This window comes from Mangifera indica, unplaced genomic scaffold, assembly GCF_011075055.1.
Source record: "Mangifera indica cultivar Alphonso unplaced genomic scaffold, CATAS_Mindica_2.1 Un_0028, whole genome shotgun sequence".
Lineage (NCBI taxonomy): Eukaryota > Viridiplantae > Streptophyta > Magnoliopsida > Sapindales > Anacardiaceae > Mangifera > Mangifera indica.
Genome location: NW_025401120.1, coordinates 118,458 through 144,452, shown reverse-complemented (window position 1 = coordinate 144,452; position 25,995 = coordinate 118,458). Strand labels below are relative to the sequence as shown.

At 31.4% G+C, this 25,995-nt stretch overlaps 1 protein-coding gene and 1 pseudogene across 5 annotated transcripts; both read right to left on the bottom strand.

Annotated features, from left to right (window-relative positions):
- Nucleotides 1-11,144: 11,144 nt before the first annotated feature.
- On the bottom strand, nt 11,145-11,935 carry LOC123206221 (annotated as a pseudogene).
- Nucleotides 11,936-14,760: 2,825 nt separating this feature from the next.
- On the bottom strand, nt 14,761-20,694 carry LOC123206207 (PHD finger protein EHD3-like). 5 transcript variants are annotated; one of them, XM_044623355.1, is made up of 7 exons: nt 20,568-20,694; nt 19,685-19,890; nt 17,806-17,928; nt 17,379-17,702; nt 17,048-17,137; nt 16,864-16,902; nt 14,761-16,111 (listed from the first exon to the last, which is right to left on the bottom strand). In XM_044623355.1, exons 2-7 carry the CDS (start codon nt 19,886-19,888, stop codon nt 15,137-15,139), a joined length of 1,755 nt encoding a protein of 584 aa, XP_044479290.1. In that variant the 5' UTR covers nt 19,889-19,890; nt 20,568-20,694; the 3' UTR covers nt 14,761-15,136. The 5 variants fall into 5 exon arrangements, with proteins under 5 accessions (XP_044479290.1, XP_044479288.1, XP_044479289.1 ...); XM_044623353.1 differs by having other exon boundaries at nt 20,538-20,682; XM_044623354.1 differs by having other exon boundaries at nt 14,761-16,108; nt 20,538-20,682.
- Nucleotides 20,695-25,995: the final 5,301 nt, after the last annotated feature.

Sequence of the window (25,995 nt, the reverse complement as noted above, 5' to 3'; positions counted from 1 at the left end):
TATTTATGTAAGACTGGTTCACAATTTCAAGTTAAAAATAATTAAAAGAAGGAAGAAATTAAAACACTCACTAAGAATATTGCTTAGCATATTGTAAAGCATTATTTAATTGCATGGATACAGTGTTATGAACCCAAGAAGTAATCTCTCAAACTTTCAGTCTCTCTCTCTAGTTTATGCGTTTCAACAGTTAGAATGTCATAAAAATTTTGTGTGAAATAGCCTTCGGTCGTAGATGCTTGCCTTTAAATAATTTATTTCAATAAAAATGTCACGCACAGTCATGCATTCTCCTTACACGATCGTCATGTGTTTCCTATACCCGATCGTCAAGGCAGTTTCAATTATTAAGGTTGTGCTTTTTAACACCTGAAGACATGATTTGTTTATAATTGTTGCTCATGATTTAACATCAATAGTGTACAGTCATTCATCAAGTCCAAGTTACTATTTTACCCCTTTTACGATCATTCATGTTGCATAAATTATTCAAGTACATGAACATGCATACAACCAAGATGCACAATTGTTTCGAATTCAAGTAATCCAAATAAAATGAAATAACCAGAATGCCCTCGAAACGTACTCATCATGGGTGTTACATTTAACTTCTAATAAAATCATTTGTAAGGGATGTCATATGGGCAAGTTTGTTAAGCCCCGGGTGTCCAAGCGCATCATCTTGTTCAAATTTCAATTAAAAAATCTCAAGCTCCTCCACGCTTCAACAAAAGAATCCAAAATGAAATATGTGATCATCAAATAGAAAACATTTTAAAAAAATCACAGAGCACCCATAACATTATCCAAAATATTAGAAGGAATATTAAAAGCAGAAGGAAGAGAAAGAGATGGCGGAAAGGAAAGGTAGAAGGAGAAAAGATAAAGAAGGTGGAGAAGAATAAAGAGAGAGTGTATACTAGGGTTAGTGTGGCATTTTAATTTTTGCATATTAGTCAAAATTATTTTCCCTTAACCGCGTTAGATTTTAAGTAAGAAAGTGTAAATCAAAATAGAAAATGCCTGTTAAAAAGTCCCCATGCTTTTGAGCTCAATCATAAAGAACCATTTAGGCAACTTTATAGTTTCTAATTCTGAATTTTATCAGCCGTTTCGCAAAGACAAACTTTCTTCAGTGCATGACAATAATGAGCACAATTCATATATGTGAGTTCATGGAAGTACAAGCTTTGTGCAATTAATCAATGAACTTGTTTATCATATGTTTCTTTCAAAAAAAATAATCTCCATTTTTAATTCCTACCATCATATGTAGTGCTTCGAATATTCTGGCCAAATGTGAAATGCAAGGGACTCCGATTCTCAAACATTAAATATTTAGACTTTTAATTAATTATATTAATCACAAGGCATTCGCTCATGCTTATCCAAGACTTGACGAATTATTCTGTGACAAAAGAGAACGAATTATATTCGGTCAAAATTTGAGTAATAAGCTCTCCTCGCGTCACCTACGAATAGGCAATCAACTAGAAAAATTACTTTGGACAAAAAAAGTAAACACATTTTAAATATTAGCAACGTTATATGTATATATATTTTTTAGGATATTATTAGATATATTATAAATATTTTGTTATCATATAATTGAATTTCCTTTATTTTTAATTTAAAATAATTTAATTATGTTATAATATATTATCTGTATATTAAAAAATATGTATATATAATTTTATTATTTAAATAAATAAAGTCAAGATTCTAACATTATATTTGGACTAAAGTTGTTGCCATTATCTATAATTAAATAATTAAATAATTTCTCTGTAATTAATCTAATGTAAACAAGTGAAGTACCACTATACATAATTAAGATCCTAATTTTATAGGCCAAAGGACATATTCACACCTAAGGTTTATTGTAAACTTGAACTGGTACTTGTTTAGTGTTAAAAATTTAAACTTTCATCACTGAGGTATTAAAATTTAACAGAAACAGTTAGTTTCAAGAAAAAATCATTATTTAATTAGTAATATATTAAAAATAATAAAATATTATTCATTTCCTCAATAAGTTTAGAAAACTAATAATTACCCCAAAAAAAAAAAAAATTAAAAGTTGAAAAGTTTAATTTCTCCTTGCTAGATTTTGCATTTTCCGATCCTCTCTCCCTCTAATGACCTTATGTCCCTCCTCCAACTGTCCTCACTTCTCCCCCTTCTTCTGACGAAGACGTTGGAGAAGAGGGAGAAGGGAGGACCATCGCCAGAAAGAGATAAAGTCGCCAAAGGGAGAGAGGGCCAAAAAATGCAAAATCTAGTAGAAGAGAAAAAGTGATTTTAAAATTTTAATTTTAAGAAAAAATTGCTAGTTTTTTAAACTTATGCAGAAGCAAATAATATTTTATTATTTTTAATATATTACTGATCAAATAATAATTTTATATTTATAACTAACTGTTTTTGTTAATTTTAACACTTTATAAGTAAAAGTTTAGATATTTAATACTTAACACACACTAGTTTGAGTTTACAATAAATCCTGGGTGGGAATATGTCTTTTGGCTAATTTTATAAATATAACTATTGCACTAGAAATTATTATTTTTAATTTATTTATTTTGAGTATACAAATAAATATAAACTTATATATATTATCGGGTGATTGAGTGTTATTTTATCTTTAATTCAAAATCATTTAAGTACGTAATAATATACATAATTGTGTATCAATTTACGTACTCAAAATATGTATATATAATTTATTGAAAAAATATATAGATATCCCACATCAAAGATAGATTCTTTAGAGCACTATAGGAAAAGATCTTGTGTTTTGAAGATGGCATGTGACGCATACTAACGCACTATAGGGAAACATGCTTTGTAAATGGCATAATTAAAGGATGGAATATTTACATATTTAATTAGGTACTAGATGCTGTCGGAGACTTGGACTTCTAACAATGCCAATTTTGTTTTCTCATTTTGTTCATTTGACATATTTAATTAAAAATGTTACCATGAGTATTAATTTGTGCATTAAAATTAATTTGTTACAAATGACTTAGTATTTATTTTTTAATTTAAAATCATTACTCACATCCAAATATATCATCATTTATGCATAGATTTATACTTTTAATTCATATAATTTTATTGCTAATATTATTATTATTATGGTTGAATTTGTCAAGAAATTAGAAGACATTTTTTTTATGTTAATTATATACATATATATATATATATATATATATATATATATATATATATATATATATATATATATATATATATATATATATGCATATTTTAAATATATGATAAATAAGGATTAATAAACATTAGGTTGCTATTTTCTGACCTAAATATCTAATAACCCATCTTCTTGAATCTACAGTGAAGCCCAAGCAGCTCCTTCTCTTTCTTCCTTTAGCTTTTTTCAACCACGGTGCAACCATCGCCAGCGTGAGCCCACAACAACCACCACTACAACAAATTTTATAAAAGATGGTAAAAAATTTTATCCTGAAAAATAAAATATTTGTCTCAAAATTGTCATAAAAGACGTGTTAGTAAGGGGTAACTCAAAAAAAAAGAAAATTTTTCCTTAATAATTAGTCATCATAAATGAAACGGTGTTTACCATAAAAGAATACACATTTCTTCTTATCTCAACATATTTGGTGGCCGAAGCGATACGTGTTAGCCTACATCATGAATTGAAATATGCAGGAAGCTTATAATTAATATCCATATAGACCATATCATGAAATTGCCCAGCTTAAAAAGGATGAAGCTAAAAAAAGAAAGCTATGATACTTATCTTTCTTTATCTCTGTATAAGTTATAATCATATCATGTCAATATATTTTGATAAAAATCTCTGAAAACTGTTGAGAAGATCTCGTAAGAAATGATAATAGTAAAAGATAGAAATTGGAATTAATATTAATGCTTCATCAGGTAACAACTGAAATATCCCTCCCAAAGTGAGGATGTATCATGTTAACCAACTCTTCAACATGTTGCAATGGTTCTAGGTTGCAATGTGATCCAACCCTTTCAAGAGGAGAAGATGAACGTGGTTGGAACTGGCAATCATATAGTTTATGACTATTGTAGGTGGCAATTCATTTTTTGATGATTGAAAGGTGATACTAACTTTAAGAGAATCTCACCTCAAAAGTTAACTATTGAGATTGGAAAGTTTAAGGTCATATAAACCTCATACTCGAAACTCATATTTTTTAATATTAAATCCAAGCCTCAATATTTGCACTTGAGATTCTAATATATCACTACGTTTTACAGCTCCAGCGCTCATACGAGCTAGTTGTCTATCTCTTTACTAACCCTAGGTAAACACTACAATGCTATTGCAATATATGAATCTTAAGAGAACCATACCTAAAAAATTAGTTATTGAGATTAAAGAACTTAAAGTTATATAAATCCCGCACTAGAAGTCTATACTTTTTAATGCAGAATTCAAGTTTTATACTTTATATTTGAGATCCTAACAGAAGGATCCCATATGAATGTGTCTATACTACGGGAATCCTATCTCATAGACTTGTTTAGAGAATGTGGCAATAAAACAAATACTAAACAGTGTTAAGTATGTATAACCTGATCATAAAAAATAGTTGGCAGATCCTCCGAATTTAGGATTTTTTTGTCCACCTCAACATATAGGAGATCCTCCCTAATCCCAAGGCCTTAACTGAATATGTTAGGTTATATAAGGTTTCATATGTTTATACATAAAAAAATAAAAAACGATGTTCTTAGTCATTAAATCATATACATGAAAGGAGAAGTCAACAAATGTAATAATGGAAAATATTTATCTGAAACACTAGAGAGAATCTCACAATCATATAATTTTGCATCGAAGTGACATCTACATAAGGTAGATATAGGTTAGCAACATTCTCATACTTCTTTTGTATAGCACACCTCATAGTTACTACCATCAATTTCTATATTGAAACACACAATGGGTCACAACTAAAAGTTGTCAAGTCATTGACCAAAATGATTAAAGGCTCATCCATATTCACCTTCCTATAATTTGTACCGAAAAGTCCATGGTAAAGAAAATAAAGGATAATAATCTTTACAACATCCTAGTTTTTGTCCCTCAATGCTTGCAACTCAAAAATCAAATATGGATCCCCATAAGTAATTGAACTACATCCCAAAAAATATGTTTTCTTCAAAAAATTCAACCTTAAGACTAACACATATGATAATACATCAGTTTGATAACTAAACCTCAATCTTGTCACCAATACAAACTCTAACGAGCTAAAATGGACGTTACTGTTATTTAGCCAAAACCAAATCTCTAAGCTCAAGTCCCCAAGATTGATTTGTTGAAGGAGCACGAGATGGATGATATGAGGACCACATTGAATTGATGCTCACACTAAATTGACGCTCTCCCATATCTAGAAAGGTCCAAAACAAAATCTCACAAAAAAGTTTTCTCTGGCTTTAACTTAGCTTTCTAAACCTTGCCTAAAGTGTCTTTATGTCCTCGTACGACCAATTTCATCTTAAAGTGGTATATCATGTGGAACATCTCTGTGTTGGCTTCGTAATTTATGATATGTGTTGTCTCATTCTTCGTTTGTGTTCTTAATATTGATATTTGAAATTAAAAGGGAAAAAACAAAATTTTCATTAATTTAAAAATCAAATAAAATTTTAGAAAATTTAATTACCATACTTTGTAAAAAGATTTTTAAAAAAAATGTAAAATTCCTTTCGCCCTGGGTGAAAATTATCATTTTACCTAATGATAGGTGTTACGCTTACAAATTGTAAATTGCTCTTTGTTAGAGGCATCCATCTACCAAATACCCTTTATTTGATTAACAGGGTAGGTAAGTATGATCTATCTAGTATTTACAATTGTGTCTACTGCATGTTTCACATTTATTGACTAGAAAATCAATAATTTTTGAGCCAAAATTACTGTTTCAAACCATAAATTGATTTTTTTTATTAATTAACAACCAATTTAAATTTAAAATTCGTTAAATTCATAAATAAAATCTGATAATTTAAACAAAAATCCTAACCTTTATACCCATTAAAAATCTACTATTTATTTGGCCAAATTCACAGTTGTTTTGTGAATAAAGAAGAGTAACCATGACCCATTCATGAAGCGGAAGTAATGCTAAAACTGGTGCCCCTCTTGTGTGTGTATTTTTCCCCTGTTTCAATTTCTTAGATTGATCAGGTTGGTGGCACTCCATAAACGTTCGAAGGCCAAATGACTATTTCCCACCCAAGGTTTAGTGTAAACATGATTTTTTATTTGTTAACAATCAAAAATCTAAATACCCATAATTTTGTTAAATTTTACTGTTATTCTCATGGGTAAAATTGTCTTTTAAAAAATATTTAAAAACTAAAAATTTATCACATTTTACCCCTTAAACTTAAAAACTAACAAAATTTTCTCTTCTAAAGTTTGAAAAACTTCATCTTCCCCTTAAGTTTTTTCTAGACATTGCTGGTGACGGTTGCATTCTACCTCTTTCTCAGCTTTCTCTCATCAATGCTTCATTTTTTAGCCATCACTAGCTTACAAAACCAATTGATAAAGACAAATTGGTTGTCTTCAGAAAAAAATACGATTCGTCTTTATCTCTGACAAAGATGATGATCGTTATTATCAGAGAGAAGATGACAATACATTGTCTTTCTCTTCGGTGAAGACAAATCATTGTCTTCATCTCGAGACGAAGGAATATCTTTGTCTTTAGCTCTCATCGATCGAGCTTGATCGGGAACAGAACAAGGTTGACGGAGAAACCTAGAGGGAGAGAGAACACCATTATCTTTAGCCATCGATAGCATCTTGGAAAAACTTTAGGAGAAAAAGTTAATTTTTTAAATTTTAGGAGAAAAATTTATTAATTTTTAAATTTAAAAGATAAATTTTTAGTTTTTAAAATTTTTTTAAATAATAATTTTATTCTTAATCATAATAATATAATTTAATAGGAGGATAAATATTTAAATTTTTTATAATTAATAGGTGAAAAAATTTTTATACTAAATTTTAGGTGAAAAATAGTATTTAGCCTTTTCCGAACCAGACATCGGTATCACCGTTAATTCACAAGGCCATGCGGACAATGATCCCGCGTTTGCGTAAATTTCTCGGTAGCTTGGACTCTAGACGCCAGAAGGAATATGACGGCTACTGAAATCTATAGAAACGAACAAGTTTGACATAAGTGCATTAATGATGGTGGTGGAATGAAAACGAAGGAAGACAAAAATGATGTCGTCAGTGACGGTATGAGCCGAAGAAAATGAGGCACAGAGCCCAATAAAGTTTACCGTGTGTTTCATGATGCATGGTGAGGATTTCGACATCAAACTTGTCGCATTAAATTCTGAGTAAATGAGCAATTTTATCACCGAATACTTTAAGCTCGTTATACTTATTTTAAGCTGGACCATATTAAAACAAATCTTAAAATGGACCGTAAGGTTTTTGGCTTGAACATAATTTTTAGATAAATAAAATAAATTATAATTTATATATTTATTAATTATTATTTTATATTCAAAATTAAAAAGAAAAATTTTATAAGTTTAATAAATATAAGATTTTTAATAATTTTTATAAGTTTATTAATATTATATTTATATTTAAGTGAGCTTACAAATTTACCGAAATGAACAACAAATTTTATTTTAATTTGAGAAATGAAATTGAGTTTTTTTAACTCGGTTCAATAATAATCAAGTCAATACATCTAAAGAATGGCTTGACTCGGCCCTAGCTCCATCTGCTGTACCCTCGACTGCACAGAAAATGGCATGTTTTTGTGCTTAAGAATTTATGATTTATTAAAATTTCTTCATCTCCGTAATTCATAAATCAACCACTTGACGTATAATTTATTATGGGATTTAATATTTACAAACCACATAAATGCTGATGGACTTAAACTGATCGACCCAGGCAGATAAAATATTCTAGCTCCATCGCCATTAAATAATCCTTAGATAAAACAAAGATTACTTTCAGCGTAAAACAGAAAAGAAAGGGCAATTCGCTCTAAACGAAAGTACCCAGTGAACATCACTACATCAACTACCACCATTTATATTTATTCTAACACACAAGAAAGTACATACAATTTTCATAAGTTTCCACTCTGACGGTAGCTATTCCTCTTCTTGAATGGCTCTCGAAGAAGGGCAGCGAAAATGGAACATAGAAGAAAGAGATTGGAATATGTTATTTAATATCTTCTTCCTCACCACCATCCTCTTTGCTGGAATCAAACCCCTTTTATGTTTGGGGGACCTTGGTGTCACTCCGTCTCCAGAAAACTCCACGCTTAAACTCTGCCCCATCTTCTTAACTCCTTCGACGACAACAACTGAACAGGAGAAAAAGAAGAAGAAAGAGGAAACGTTGTTTCTGTCTACTCATTCTAGTAACTATAAAAAGACACTTAGGGAAGTCGGCAACGCGTGACCCTACATAATTTGTTAATTAGAGATGGAATACTGGGATTTAACTTTAAAATGGATTATTACAAATATATATAAAGTAATCTAATGGCTGATCCATTTCATTTGTATGGATGATATATTTCTTTAATTTCATTTTCATCAGTTGCATGACCGTAGGCGTGTGGGGTAGTGGTGAGTGTGTTCCGCTTTCAAGACCGATTACAGAAGGAATTCTGTCTTGAATCGACATTTCAAAGTGTAATTTCCCTGGATGTTCCTGGGATTCTACAGCAGGCGTGTGGGGCACTGGTGAGTGTGTTTCGCTTACAAGGCGGATTACAGAAGGAATTCTGTCTTGAATCGACATTTCAAAGCGTAATTTCCCAGGATGTTCCTGGGATTCCATGAATCCATTTTTAAAATTTGGGTTATTATGATTTTTAAATTTTTACTTAATTTAAAAATTGGGTTGGGTTGGGCCTATGATCACCTTGCCCAATTAACAAAAAATTGGACTTTTCCGAAGCCACATTCTGATTGATGAAGTTCTGAATTCTGATTTAACGACCACCTCGGCTGCTGAGAAATATTAGCAGACAGAAGGAGATGAAACTAACATGGAAGAAGAACAAGAACAAGAAAGAACAACATGAAGTGGCTATAAACACAATTATCTGTTCTCGCTTTTAACCAAGACGACTGCGTTGCTGATGAAGACCTCCCAAAGAACGGTGATAATGAGCCTCGTGTGCCCTTGGACACCAAACCACTTGCCGAATCTTTTCATTCCCAGGGCAATAAACTCGCCCAGGTTAGCTTTTTTATCATTTTTTATTTTTTGTGCTGAAAGATTTTTTTTTAATTTTCTGAATTATTCGTGTTGGTAAATGAAAATTTTATATTCTTAGTTTTGAATGCCGCGGTTGGTGTAAATTCAACTAAACTTAATTAAGCTTGTCGAGGAATTTCAATGTGTTTACATGAATGGCTACTGGGCATATCCTGTTGCCTCTGATTTCTTTCTTGAATGAATTCAAAATTCTAAAAAGAGGGGCATATCTCGAGGAACAAGTTTAGGTTATGAATTGGATTGTAAACTGAATAAATATTATTGATAAAATATTATATAATTTATAATATTACAGACTAATCAATAAAGAAAATTAAATTTTATGAAACAGGAAAAATAATATACATCAAATCATAATAATATCAAATCAGAATTAGATCAAATTAGAATTAGATCGAATCAAATTAATTAGAATCGATCCATGAGAAAATAAATATTAATTAACAGCAGATTACTATTTGATGTTAATGGATTATACGGAAAAGATATTAAGAAGAAGATTTTTAGTGCTTTGGATGAAGGGATGCTTGCCTCATCTATGCGATCTTTGATGTTTGGATATAATAATCAGATTATATTTTCTGCAACTTAATTTCTGGCTTAATTTACCTCAACCTTTGATAGCTGGTAAATATGTTTAACTATTTTAGTATCTGTGTAATGATCTTGTCACACATATTTAAGGGATTTGTTGTGTACTGCTTTGGAAAGATAAAGTGCAACTGTCTCATGCTTTTGAATGCTTGTTAATATGGAATGTAATGCATGAATATCTTGTTATAAAAACCTTGGTGAAAACATTTTCATAAAACAAAATTTTCTTAAAATCATAATTGTGCTGATCATATTAGATTAAGGTAGGGATTGATTCAGCACCCTAGCCACGTGCAAAACAAAGCTATATAATCCCTCTTTTCATACACACAAACATATTAGGAATATATTAGACCATCATAACACCATAATTTAGAGTGTATTCTACTATAAATATGTATATGAAGAATATATGTTTTCATAGATGTTATAAAAGTTTTAAAACTAACAAGATCAAGTCCCACATATATATTACGGGAACATTAGGCCTACATATGTACTACAAGATCAAGTCTTATACATATATCAACGGGAATATTAAGTCTATATATGTTCTACATGATCTTGTCTCACATGGCTCTACACCCTAAAGAACTTGAAGAACATGTAAAATATTTAACTGGTTTCATGCACATAAAAATTGTGATATGTTTTTATGAAAACTATGAACGTATACTTAAGCCCTTTATGAACTTTTTCTTAAACTTGATTATCGCTTTCACTCCGATTATGCATGTTTAAAGCTCATGCCCTACTTCATAAATTATCTTAGACCTGCATTACTATGTATCTTTTAACATCCTTTAAAGTTTGTTAGACGACTTCTAGAATGGGTGTTCACTTTTGAGGAATGTATATTCATATTCATGTCATAAAGAATGATTGTTCGCTTCTTTGGGAATAAGGTGTGTATACAACACTAACTCATAATCTCACCTTAAAATTTTTCAGTCGAGCCATCAAAACCACTTCATTTATCATTGGGTTAATTAGAATACAACAATGACTCAACTCCCACCCTACTTTTGTTCTTTCCACCACTCATAATCACATCCTTTGATCAATCTTTGATCTCCGAATAACCAATAGGATGTATCACCCCAACATATCCCGTATAAAACCAACCATTCTTGCTCATACATCTTGATGCCCTTCAGAATCTTTAAAATAACCTAGCTTCACTGACCCACCTCGTAAAACAACCTCATCAGGAATGGAGCCATCTCTTTTCATGCTCTATCTAATCGCAGGATCCACCACACATGTAGGTGACATTGTGTTTTTTTAACAAATCATAGATCGTTGATGCATCGAATCTACGTAGACAGATTTTGGACTCACCCATTACAACCATACCCCACATGCAGCACCACCCATTTGCATGAAATATTGGTAGTGTCCATAAGTACACCAGCTAAAGGACCACCCCTTTGGGAGATCATGTAGTACTGGATGTGTAATTTAAAACCATTAGATCCCAATCATTTTAGGTTGGACCCACTTGAACTTTGGCCTTGTGTCATCTTCTTCGATTATCCCATCGTACGTGTTGATAAAATCAACCGTAAGGGAAGTTTGAGTCATTGAGACTACGTCGTCGTCAATCAGGATAAGTTGTCGTGCTTTGGTGTTACGTGGGAGCAAAGATAGAGTTTCAAGAACAAGAGGATTCAAGAGATGATCAACAAAAACGACCTTTGATTCGTTGTCACGCAGGAGTATGGATAATGTGTGACCGTCAAGGCAAGTGTTGATGCTGTTAAATGTTAAGAACAGTACAGGATAGTGGACAACAAACTGATGCTCATACATGGAAGGAACGTTCGGAGGCACAACAGACACAACTTGGCCCCTCTCGACGCCCATGGACGATAATGATGAAGCCACCTGGAGACATTGATGATAGGTTTGAGACCATGTGCTATTGTAAACAACAGAAGGGCAATCAGTGTTCACAGTGGCAGCTCTTTCCAAAAAGCCTAATGTTGTAAGAGATGATGAATTTTTAGGATTCGGCAAAAGCAACTCCATGTCGTGCAAACATTAATTGACACTGCTTGCTTAATTTGTTGGTGAGTTATTGTAGTAGGTACTGAATTGAAAATACCAGGCCTCTAGAAGCTCTCTCTTTTGATGTTGTTTTTACTTCTGGTTATCAGGAAGTTAAACTCTCGTTTGAGTAGACGAGTTTGAAAGTGATGGTGGCAGAAGGAATCAGAACCTCTTTATCTCCCCCAAAAAGAGCTCCACTATTAGCAGGAAGTCACTTATTTGGAAACGAGAAGGTCTCTATATTCTTCGGACTGGTTGATTCTAACAATTTTTTCTTTCTGCTAACAAGAAATGGGTTTAGGGTTTAGTCCATCCTTACCTCTGCTAATTATCTAAAAAACTTTTTTTTTAATGAATTATGATACCATCTTCGAGGAAGACATCGAAAGAAACCTGGAGAATGAAATTGTTCAGGCATGCTCAAAATATACATATAATGTTGCTCATTCAATTGTTAAATGTCACTGAAAAATGGATAATGATATCCAATAGGTATAGCCAAACATCAATGCTACACATTGGTTTATGTTATGTTTATTAGTTTTTGAATTTTCATTTGCGTTCTGTGTAATTTATAGTTGTATGACAATGAGAAGAATATAGACTCACCACCATATTATTTGTCAGGGTTAATGATTTTTATTGATAAAATACTTGCCGGCCAACCACATTTTTATTTTATTTTAGGCCAAAGGACTTATCCCTACTCAAGTTTAGCTCATTCACAAATATACATATATAGGATTTCAAAAACTCAATACCCACACATATTTATAGACTGTTAAACTTAATCAAAATCGTTAGTTATAGAAGATAAAGTCATTATTTTACCACTATACCTTAAAACTCCAAAAGCTTGTATCATTTTCTTTCTTACTTTGAAAAACTAATGTTTTCTCCCGAAGGATCAAGTTTTGAAAAATTTATTTTTCCCCCAAGGTTTTTTTTTCTTTCTTCGACAATCAAAAGTCGTTTCTACCATCAGTCAGTCTTCCCACCATCTTCTCCTCCAACAATCAACCTTCCCCCTATACTAGTTTTGTCGAACAAAGACAAACCGTCTTTGTCTCCTCAACCGAACAAAGATGCGATCAATAGATCAGCATCAGACAAATCTTCTAATGTCGATCCATCAGTCAGACAAAGACAAATCATCTTCATTCGATCAAAGAGACGAAAACAACATCATTCAACCCTAAACTGATCTGGGGGGAAGGCCGGCGGTAGGAGGAAAAGATGGTGGAAGGCCAACCGACGACGAGAATGGCTTTTAGTCAACAGAGAAAAAAGTTTTTAGGATTTAATAATAAAATAACATTTTTACCCTTTATAACTAATGATTTTGGTTAGATTTAACAGTCTATGGGTAAATGTTTAGATTTTTAAAACCCTACATATATATATTTTTGGAAATGGGTTAAACCTTGGGTGGGAATAGTCTTTTGGCCTTTATTTTATTCTATAATAAATTTATTATTAACACCGTTTATAGTGGGAAGTTTCAGATTCATTCATAAGATCATATTCTTTTGATTTTTCCCTAGTAATCAATAACAAAAATGAAAACCGCAATTCCTCTCTAATTCTGAGAAGTAAATATAATACGCTAATACATAAAAAAGATATAAGTAATGCTATATACATAATTTTATACATAAATAATAATATCTTATCATGTAATTGGATAATTAAAAATTAAAGATAAAATAACATCCAATCACATTGTGATACATTATTGTTTATACACAAAGTTATACATATAGTATTATTAAAAAGATATAATAAGAGCAAGATACATATTTTCAATTAAAACACATGGTTTTGTTTTAGAGAATGTTGTAACTACTGAAATGAAATTATCCATCTTTTATTATTCATAAGGTATATTTGGTTTGGGTATCGAAATATTATAATAAAAATAGATTAGTAAAAAGATTATTAAAAATATATTAGTATTATGTTTGATTAAATTAGTTTATATAAATAATTATTATATTTGATGATACAGTAATATAATAATCCTAAAACATAATTGTACATAAACACCTTTAAATAAGTTAATTGAAAGTGTGAATACGGGGGAGAAATCGCAACAAATAAGGGGTAAGAGATTGGAGGAGCAATGGCAAGGGAAGAACAACTTAAAATCAAAAGGTGGGGAATTAGTGAAGAGTCCACCAGTATCGATGGAATCCACCTCAGTTTCATATTCTCATCTCGACAAAATCAACAAAATCGATATTGATTTTATGTTTCATATCGACGATGGCTAAGACTTAGTGTTCTAATCTCGTCTTATCTCATCTTCACTAAAGAATTCAAGTAGAAAAATCACAAATTGATAGTAAAGTCAATGGTATCGGTTAACCAGACAAGAAAGATTTTCCGAAGAATTCTATTTTCCATTTCTTCTGGTGATCTCTGTAATTTTTGGTGGGGGGTGTTGGCTGTGGTCAATGGTGGCAGTGAGTGTTGGATCAGGGCATTTGTAATTTTATCTGAATAACAAAATTAAGTAGATAATCTTTTCACATATGAGGTCAAATTATTATCTGTCCTATCAATTTAATAATAAAATATTATTAAAATATTTTATTAATTGTATAACCAAATAACAAAATTATTAAATTATTATCTGTCTTACCAACTTAATAATAAAATATTATTAAAATATTTTATTAATTATAAAACCAAATAAAATAAATATTAATAATAAAAAATAAATTATCAAAATAATCTAATATTATCTTGCAAAAAGCTACTAATGTAGCGCATTTCCATAATCCAACTGCACAACACCATTATAAAACTGGAAAAAAAATCCTTCACATTAAGCTTCTGATACCAGTATTATGTACCAATAGTACAAAATGTGGAAACAAGAGCAGCCATGTTAAATGAAACATTTCCGCCAACCAAAATCCAATGGTTCCCAGAAAATTCACTTTGGCAGGAACCAAAGACAATATAATGTCATCTCTCACACACTGCCAGCCACCAATATACAGCCTCCACCCTCCATATTCATGTCTAACCCAGAAGTCCTGTATCAGAAAGTCAACAAAATCGTTAACCTAACAAAATATTAGTTTTCCCAAACAATATGGTAAAATGAAATTCCTTGTATCAGGAGAAGCATCATAATAAAATCAAAATCATTTTCACAAAACCCATCAAATATTAATCTTTTCCCCTCTTCAGTTTAAACTCTTCTTTGCGGCCAAACTCTTCAAAATTTAAGGTCTTAGCTGCATTTAAAAGCATGTCCATTCCGCCTCTACCTCCATCTGACTCCTCCTCGCTTTTCCCATTCAGATCCTTTTCAAGATTTTCATGTGATATATCCTCTTTGCTTTTCTTTTTCTGTCCATTTTCATATGCCTTTATATTCTTATCTCCTTTCTTTTTCTTTTTATTTTCATACACCTCCTTTACCCTGCGTATTTCTTTGAGTCCGGCTTCACATTTTCTGCAAAACCATCTATGCTTAGGAATTGAGCTGCGTGGCGGCTCCATACAATAGATATGGTATGCATGATCACAAGCTTCACATAAAACAATTTTATCATCATCTTTATCAGTAAAGCATCCTCTACACAGACACGAAGGGCAGAGCCAACGAGACCCATAGGATTTCGACTGTTTTGGTGTTAAACACCTATTATGATAGAGCTTATAGGGGCAGTAATCGTGGTCACAGTATTGAAACTCATCGCACGATGCTACCCTAACTCCACAAATTCCACAAGGGTACATCAGGTATCTTTTCTCTTCAGATTCTTGGACTTCATCTGTATTACTGTTTGACTTACCTTCAAATTCAATAAATGTTTCATATGCTGGACTGGTCCCATCACCAACCAGAATTCCTTGGTTTGTGGGGGCATTCAGCCTCTCACACACTACACAGTTCTCATGAGGCGATCCAATGCCTTTTGCAGTGCAGCTCCCACAATACCAATTTTTCGGTGGGATCTCTTTAACAGCTGGCTCAATACAGGAAACATGGTACATTTCTTCACATGAATCACAAACTAGACAATCCTTCCCATCAGCCTTCTCCTCACAGCGCCTGCAAGTGCAAACCTTATTCATGCCACCTGCTTCTGGCTGTGCCATTTTAGCATCAAAGTTGGTTTCTCCAGAAAACAACTGCTACATGGGAAAATAATTTCAATTACTCAGGACCAACTGAAATTGCATTTTAGTACATCATTAAAGGAAACAGAAGAAAGATCAAACTATGCAGTGCAAAATTCTAAAGTTCTTCCATCTAATAAACTCAAAGTTTCACCCTGATACTCTGCAACATTACTTTTTTAACATGGCCCAAGTTATCTTACTCTCAATTTCACCATGACACAGAAATAATAGTTCACTATACCCTGAGTTTTCAAGATGTGTATATGTAACCTAAGCAAAATGGTGAAGCTAGATAAGTGTGTAGAGGAGAACTTTAAGCAAGATAAGTCTAGGATTGCAGCTGAGTTGGTTCAGGCCAGAAAAAAAAAGGTTCCTACCAAAAGTTAAGATAAAACGATAAATTGAAAGTAATATATAAGACAAAATGGGGGACTGAAATTCTTTTAACAGTGATCAAATACCAAAACAAATTTTAACAGGAAAATGTTACCATCATTAAGAAGCACCTTAACAGCAATAAATGATATAAAATTTCATCAAGTCCAATTGTAATTATGCGCAAAAAAAAAAAATGTGTGATATTGCAAGTCATTTGAGACCTTCTGAATCTATATCCTCCAAAACAACAAATGCAGCCTAAGCGATCTAATAACTTATAGCGACAGTAAAAATGCACATCTATCTGATTCTTGAGGATTCAATTTATTGGTAATACCAAGTAAAGAAGACAGCAAATCAAACTGACATACGTTAAGAAAGTTTACCTCATTTTTTTCTTCATCATACTTTATTGGGCCTCCAACCTGGAAGGAAAACATTAGAGAAGATTGAGAAAGAAGGTTTTATGAGTAACCATAAACAGGAAGAACGAAAGTTTAGAATCAGAAGAAAATGATTTAGTAATAAAAGAAAATATTTAAACACAGCAACATCAGTGAGCAGTCATACATGCTCACTGCAGGAAGTTCTTGAAAATTCTGCAACACTATTTGCTAGAGAAATCATTTCAGCACCAATCTCTTGAAGCTTTCCCCAAACCTAAAAATAAAAAATATCAAAGCTAGATATAAAAGAGGTTTTAAAGCACTTCAGTTCCCTAGAACATGTTCTCAGGCCACAAAAAGAAAGTTGCATGTAGCAAAAGATTGACACATTAATAACACAATTGAGAATTATGCTATTTGAAAACACAAAGATTATATCACTTTTCCTTCCACCATTAATACAAGCTAGCAAGCAAATAAGATGCATAATTTTGGGAAAAAATTACACATATTACCAGTTGAATATCATCAACGAAACGGATAGGTGAAATTTCATAAGTTCCTTCTTTCATCCTTGCGTGAATCACACTAAAGTCGATAAATTTGTCAAACCTCAATCCTCCAAAATTTTCCTGGAGTAGCTTACAAAGTAAGCTGAACTTTTCAGAAATTAAAATATCAAAGAAAGCCCGCCGACACATATTGGTCATGATAGAAGGATTAGATGCATTTAAAGGGCCACCAGAGACAACACTACAACCTTTAGCTGAATACTGACATCCATTAAGAATCCCAGTTTGTGAGCATTTGTTCCTATCTTGACCATGAGTATCAGATCCCTAAGATAAAAATCAATTTTACAGATTTATCTAGAAAAAAAGGAAGCATAGAAAAACAACTCATATCATAATGAACACAAGAAATTTCAGTCACAGTACAGACCTTAATTGTCGAGCAAACAATTTCTGGATCAAAGAAAAATGCTTCACGGATACACTCTTCTATACCACCCACACCTTTAAATGACCCAAGCATCTGAATCAGTACAGCATTTCTGTTTTTCCTCTGCAAACAATCAAATGAACTATTCAAAAAAGCCTGAAAGTTATCCTCAGATGGTGGTTCTTTGCAGAATGCCTATGAGTATTTCCCACAGTTCCCTAACAATCAAAAGGACATCAGGTTGGTTCTATGATGACAAGAAGCATCAGGAAAGATCTTACAAACTGAACATTAAGCAATCATTGGGAAAAGAAGATAGACAATTATATTTTCCATCAATGAAATTAAATTACCACACTGACACAATTTGCATGGGTTATTTTCATTTCTCATGGACACATGATGCCTATATAAAATTGTTCACAGATTTAAAATTTTTAAATTGATTCCTGGGGTAGCGCTATTTCCATTACTCTCAAAGCCTATCTAATATAGCAAACATCTGACAACTTTAAGGTTCACATTCCACAGAATTAAATTATATCCAACAATATAGTAGCCAAAACATGAAACAGTGATACTAAAAAACGGAGATCCATAAATTGCCCCATTTTGTTCCTGAACACCCATCTAAGAAAGCAGGATCTTCATCCACTATTTTGATAGCAATAACAAATAGTACAAAACCAGGCCAATTATTCTAGGTAAGCAAGTACATTCATTTGCAAATAAATTTAAATTTTCATTAACTTCAGTCGTATGAATACACACCAAACTCTTGTCCAAAACACATACCTTTGTTGGATTATGTGCCACAATTAATGATGATTCTACAATACCAAGTCATTTCAGCCATTCATCAATTTGTAAAACACCACGTGTCATGTAATAAGATAAACAACTGAAAACATTAAGAAAATTGCAGAAAAAAATAAAATTTGGATGGCTCATGGCTCAAAATCAAACAATCATATCCATGCATTAGCATATTGATTAATCAATGTGCCAAAACTCTATAGGCCTGGAACATCAATACCTTAAACTCCTTTAAAGATCACATAAGCTGATAGGGACACATGTGAATACATTTTCTTTCTAAAAACTATTCACTAAAGATGACACAACGTGCAATTGAATTGTGAAAAAAAAAAAAAAGTTGATATCAAAATTTCAAGTTTGCGCAAAGATACTAAAGAGCATATAATTCTCTGTAATGATATTTGGAATTTTATATTCAAGTTTTTCTTCACTATAATCTCACTGCATCACTAAAGAAGCAATTGTAAGCTTTGCCCAATAGAGATGGTTCGGCACAGACTATTGTGCTAATAGCTTCCAAATATCATAATTTTAAGATACACTATAAATTCCAGCAATATTTCTGACAGATACAGAATATAGTACTGTCAATTATGCACAAGGAACAGATTATAGCCAAGCATTAGAATGATATTTGTGAAGATTAATGCAAGCCACTCACTAAGATTGCAATGGGTTATCTAAATTACATAGTTGAATCCATATATATGTATGTATTCATGTGCAACACATGAGAAAACACAAGATATAGGAATGCCTAAATTCATAAAACTTTTAATCTACCTTAATTATCCATTAAAGTAGTCCTAATATAAATTTAGGAATGAAAGATAAATTAGTTAGCTAAAGCTTTTAACATTAGCCAACTTTTCTCAATGTGTCTAATTCAAAACAGAGGGTTTCAACTCACTAGAAGCACTAAAACAAATTTTGCATCAATTCCAAGCCATTTTGGTCCTTGAACACTTTGAAAGAAAAAACAAGTTTCATGATTGACTATTAGAAAGAAAAAAAAAAATTGATCCTCCAAGCTTAATCACATATATTCTTGGAGACATACCTGAATTCTGAAGGAATCCTCCAAAAATTTGGCTTCTTCAGTTGACCTTACATGCTTCCGCCTCTTGTAGGTCCGAAAACCCTCACTTGCAACTGACCTCCCTCCACCAAAATCCTGCACCCTTCCAACTTCTATCCCATTAATCCCCCTTCCTCTTTTCAACCACTCTGTATCACCATTGCTTGTTCCCTCTTCACATCCCATCACTAAAAAAAATTAAAAAACAAAGAAGCAAAATATTAGAGAAATAAACTTTTATGAGCTTCTCACCATAAGATATGGTTTTAATGTAGCAAGAACAAGAGAAGATAAGAATTTAACATAAATTACAATAAAGCCACTCAGCTAATAAAATCAAAATATAAGACAATGGACTTAAGCCCTCATCCCTGTGTGATTTCTAAGAAAGCATCGAAACTTAGAGTTTCCCTATTATACCCACATGGAAACATTCGAAATTCACATAAATTATTAGACACCCACTTCATAATATTGACTAAATTGGCAATAATTACCCGCATTTGAGCCAGTAGAGTTTTATAAACAGAAGTCGTTTTCTTTATAGTGAAAATACTGGCAATGAAAGTAAAAAAGCAAAAATCTGTATCTCAGCCTCTATATTGTTTCAATATATGAAGTAACAAGAAAAAAATAAAAATAAAAATAAAAATAAAAATAAAAACCAAGTACTTGCACAAAGCTCTATTGGGTCCAACTATTTTCTTGTAGAGTCAAAATCCAAAAAAGAACAAAAAATAGATTCAACCTGTTCAGTGCTAGTTTAAATTTGTGTTTCCACCATTAGATTAAAGTAAGTTGTCAAACAACAAAGCATAAGAGAAGCAGAACTTACTTGTTAAGAGAGATAAAAGGTTATATTCACCTGAGTTAATGAATTTCTTCAAGCCCTAAAAATCGTAACAAAAGATTCTGTTTATGTCAGATGTCCTGGCTCTTCAGCTCCTACCCTTGCTTTTAAAATTTTCAGTAGTGTTTTATAACCCGTGTTTTTCTTCAATTTATACATTTGGCGTCGGGTCTGCTACTAGCGACCCGGTTGTGATGAGTGGCACCAGGCAGCCGGTGCTTTGTTATGGGCAGGTGTCTGTTACCGGTGGAATAGAGTATTTAAAAAAAAAAAAGACAATATTACACATATTCACTTCATGTATATAAAATAGATATATATCTATGTATGTTATTACATGATTGAGTGTTATATTATTTTCAATTCAAAATTACCTAATTATATGATGACACATATAAAATATCCGTACATTCATATATATATATATATATATATATATATATATATATATATATATATATATATATATATATATATATAAAATTTTATTAAAAAAATATGATAAACCCCAAGTCGAATATCTTCAAAATAACTTATCAATAGACGCATCATTTTTTGCTTCCACCTACAGATAGTTCTCTCTCATCTAGAAAAAATAATTTTTAAAATTTGATATTTCTTTCGTATCATCCACCTATAATTTGGTGTTAGGAGAATGGCTCTTACAGAATATGCCAACTATTGTCAATTTTGACATATTACTCTCCCCAACATTTTTCAAAAGGCAAACAAATCTCTTGACATACTTACCTTAGGCAAAGTTAGACAATCGTGTTTCTACATATATACCAATGTAGCCTATATACAGCTCGTGTCATGAAAAAGTCAATTTAGTTATAGATATCTCTCAAGGTCTAGAATTTAATCTGTTAAGAGCAAACAATATACACTATAGAAATGTCCACTGGCAACGCACTTCTAATCTCTAGAGTAAAGAGGTCTTTCAATCTCAAGCAATGTGCTTTCTCTCTTCACCTTCCATTTCCTAGGAGCAACTCTACTCACCTTGTGGCTTCAATATAAAATGTACAACTCCCATCACGAGCTAACAACTTACAATGTTAATTCTTGACGTGTAATCCTTAACACATAGTTGAAAGAATCAAGTATGCTACCCCAACAGCAAGAGTAGGGATACTAATCCCTTTAATGGCTAATTGTGTTAAAGAATGTTTGCTTTTCTAGTGACTATCACTTTCACTAAAGCGAGCAACGGTTATGTGCCCACAAGCAGGGAATCTTAAATCCTTTCCAAAGCATATAATACTCTGGATTTCTTGTTTCCCACCACAGACTCTTCTAGTAGCAACGACAACAAGGTGCATGTGGGCAATAGCTTCTAGAGACATATTTGATATGTGACATGCATTAGACTTACAATTATTCATTAAGACAAATATTGAGTAACAAGAACGATACCTCTTTCGTTGTCCAAAAATATTATATACTCAATGTCATGTCCATTACACCCTAACTGGTTATCTTTATATTAAGACTTGTAAGTCACCTTATTACTAAAAGTTAAAAAAATATATATATTTATAATCAATTTTACTTCATGTTGTATGCAATAAATGATGTTTAACCTAGTCAGTATTTTTTCAATCCCAAAAACTAGGCCTTTAATCATGTAAGTGATTGTCTATAAACCATATCATATGACTCAACAATATTTAAATCATAAAATCAAAACAAAATATCACATTATTACACTACATAAGTTTGGCCATTACATGGCCTTCATACAAGAAATACAAGAAAGCAGTTCTTCATCAAATCAAATACTAAAACCATCATTAACATGAAAAATAATTGAAAACTAAGTATTAAAAAAGTGAAGAAAACTTCCTCATATCAACTCAAGAGATGGATCTGGCACGTCTAGTCCCCTTTTGATCTTCTCAAGCCCTTAGTCTTTATAAAATGTACTGCCTCGTACAAAATCTAGACTAATATTTATAGAATGTCTCTTAACAAGGTAAAGTTGTTCCATTATTTTAGATGAGCTCAACAATGCGATGCCAAAAGAGGTTTGGTGATAGTGGAGTTGTCTTCGTAAAATTCTGTTTGGTTTGTCTTGCCACTATTCTTGACATTAGAGGAGACTAGAGCCAAAGAGTTGTCGTGAATGCCAACAAATTTTGATTCTTCTCACATTCTTATCACTCATTGCATTTCTTTGCGTGCTCTCCTCTTTTTTCTCAGTAAATGGCTTCTCCTTCTCTTCCTCATTCTCTTTCAGAAACTACAAGACAACACGGTCTCCATGTCAAGTACTTGTATTGGAGTAATAGAATTGACTGCCCTGGTAAAATTTGTAAATCTTGTTCCAGCTTTGGTTAGCAAGAACCAGCCTTAGGTGTGCCCCTGAAGAAGCCATGTCTTTTTTTTAAAGAAAAGAACTTTGGTCATGCCTTCCAGGATCCATATCAATCCGATGCACAATGAGAAAGGCATCCTTCATCAATCTAACAACAAAAGTTCAGAGGAAAGGTGGATAGATAATTCTTGTGCTATTAGATCTTGACTAATACTATGTATATACATTTGATATATCAATACATGATTAAATGTTTCTAGGATTTTACAAACGTAACAAAAGTTTTTGCTTATTAACCAAACTACGAACCATCTGTCATGATTTATGGAATGCAAGGTTCAAAAAATGGTAGTGTTATACTACTGTCATATTCATTTCACATAGCAATGGCTATAGAAAAATTGAGGGATGTAGCTGAACGGATATGGGCGCTCCTTAGTGATTATGATGTCAAGCATGCTTGTAGAGGCGATATGCTCAAATCCATGAAGGACAAGAATGGAGTTGATAGGACCTTGCATCTAATGTTGGATCCAAACTAAGTTACCTTAAACCGAGTTGGTTCAGTTTCAAAAGCTAAATCAATTCAATTTGAATTGGTTTAAATTTAAATCGAGTTTAAACTAAAAGGGTCGACTCATTTTTAAAATCAAAATAAACTCAAATTATAAAGAGTTTGATTTATTTAGACTATTGAGTAAGATAGTAGTTCAATTCAATTCAAATTTAACTCGTAACTTTATATTAAATAATTATCAAAATAACATCGTTTTATCCCTTATTAAGTAAAATAATGTCATTTTGTTAATAAATTATGAATCTGAGTTATTAATTTAAACCATAAATTCGAGTTATAAACTCGAATCAAATTCAAATCAAATTATTTTTTATTTAAATTAAATTTAAATAAAAAGATGTTCGAATTCAATTCGATTTATATCTACCCTTATCTGCATCCACATGGACAGCGATAAGGGCCCAAACTTTATCCTCTACTAGATTAAAGAATGGGTTCCACTTGGGCGAACTATTTTGAAAGCTTCAAATGAGAGAACTCTTAGATTTTCATATATTGGAAAAGAGATTGAAAATATTTTAGATTTGGGACTCGGGATATTCGCTAATTTCAGTGTTGTTTTGAGAAAGAAATAAAGTATTTGTGTCTTCTATATTATTTGTTTTTTTCATAATAATCAAATAGTAAATAGTATCGTACATTAAAAATTTAATTTTTTATATTATATATTAAATATTATATCGTATTTTATAATATAGTTTTTCAAAAATAAAATAATTAAAAAAATCTAATTAACACATCATTACTTTAAAAAATATCATAAATATTTTTAAAAATTTAAAATTTTTCATATAAATTTCTAATTGTATCATTATTTTATTTAAAAAATATATCAATCTATATCGATAAATATATTATATGATAAAATATGTATTTTAACATAAAATTTATATTATATCATATAATATATTTATTATATTATATTAATTTAATATATCTTATAACATATTTATTATATTATATTATATAATAAAATATATATTATATATCATAAAATACAAGTGTTATTTGGTCTGGGTATGGATGGTTTCTATCCTAAAATATAATAGAATTTACTGACATAATCTTTCACCAATTTGTTTTTTTTTTTTTTAATTGTAAAGATGACAAGCATGATTCCGATAGAAAAATAATCCTTTCTCCCTTGTTTAGACTTGAAAGTGTCATACTTTTAGACCAAACCCAAGGTTAAATGTAATACCAAAGTTATACACTTAACTTTAAAAAGTTCAAACTTTTACTCATAAGTAAAATTTTGTTTAAAAACTCAGTTAATATTAAGAGTAAAATCATTATTTAATCAAAAAAATTAAAACAACTAAAGTTTTATTGTATTTTCCCTCTTCAATTTAAAAATCTAACAATTTGTCTTCATTCTAAGTTTAAAAAGTGATAAATTTATCCCTAAAATTTTGAAACCATCTGTCTTTGATCGTGTTGACTCTCCCTCCCAACTCATCTCCTCTTGTCAACTTGTTTCCACCCACTAATGAAGATGAAATCATCTTCGTCAAAGATAATTATTTTAATCGTTGGATGAGAACAAATCGACAAAGAGAGATAACCCAAGGTAAGAGGATAAACATGGTCAAAAATGACAATAATTTCAAAACTCTAGAGATGAAATTGTTATTTTTTAAAAGTCAAAGGACAAATTTTCATCCATTAACTTTCCAAAGCTAAATACCCACTTATTTGTTAAAATTCAATGTTATGAATAAGGGTAAAATTGTCATTTAGTTAAAAAAATTAAAAAAACTAAAAACAATTAATTTCCTCCTAGGTTTATAAATTTGAAATTTCCTCCCTTGAAGGTTTGAAAAATCACCTTTTTCCTCTAGGATTTTGAAATTGTCACCGAAGAAGGTAGAGTTCATTGTCTCTGATCGCATAGCTTTCACTTCGACGGATCTTGGCATCATCCAGAAACATCTTCGAAGAGTAGAAACATGATAGAAGTGGTCAAGATCCATCATGGGACGGATCTACACAAAGCGTAATGATCCATCGCACGACAAATCTTCGACAACGTTGCTTCCAATTGTCGCCTTCGTGACTGTGTCTTCGTCATGGAGGCTAAAGAGAGCGCCAATAGATGAAAGGTCAACCAGAGAATGTCATCGAAGAAGGAATAAAAACCCTAGGGGGAAATGGTGATTTTTTAAACCTTGGGTGGGGGAACGGATAGTTTTTAATATTTTTAGTTAAATAATTATTTTATCCCTAATTTTAACAGTGATTTTAACATATGAGTGGGTATTTAAGTTTTTAAAATTTAATGAGTGAAAATTTGTTCTTTCATTAAACCTTGGTTGGGAAATAATCCTTTGGCTTTTTTTAAATTTTGAGTAAAAAAAATTAGTAGAATTTCAAAATGATAAAAAAATGTCATAAAACTTTTATTTTAAATTTTTTTTTGTTAAATAAAGATTTTATTCTTAATTTTAATTAAAAATTTAAATAAAATTTTATTTGTGAGTGGAATTTTAGATTTTAAAAAATTAGAGGACAGGGACGCGAGGGTACACACTATTTTATGATGAAAA

Excerpts from the sequence above, each read along its gene's own strand:
- LOC123206207 (XM_044623353.1), bottom strand. Across the intron at positions 17,703-17,805 it reads TTGTTTGCTCGACAATTAAG|GGATCTGATACTCATGGTCA; the intron begins GTCTGTACTGTG and ends TTTTTATCTTAG. Across the intron at positions 16,112-16,863 it reads ATGATGAAGAAAAAAATGAG|CAGTTGTTTTCTGGAGAAAC; the intron begins GTAAACTTTCTT and ends TTTCCCATGTAG.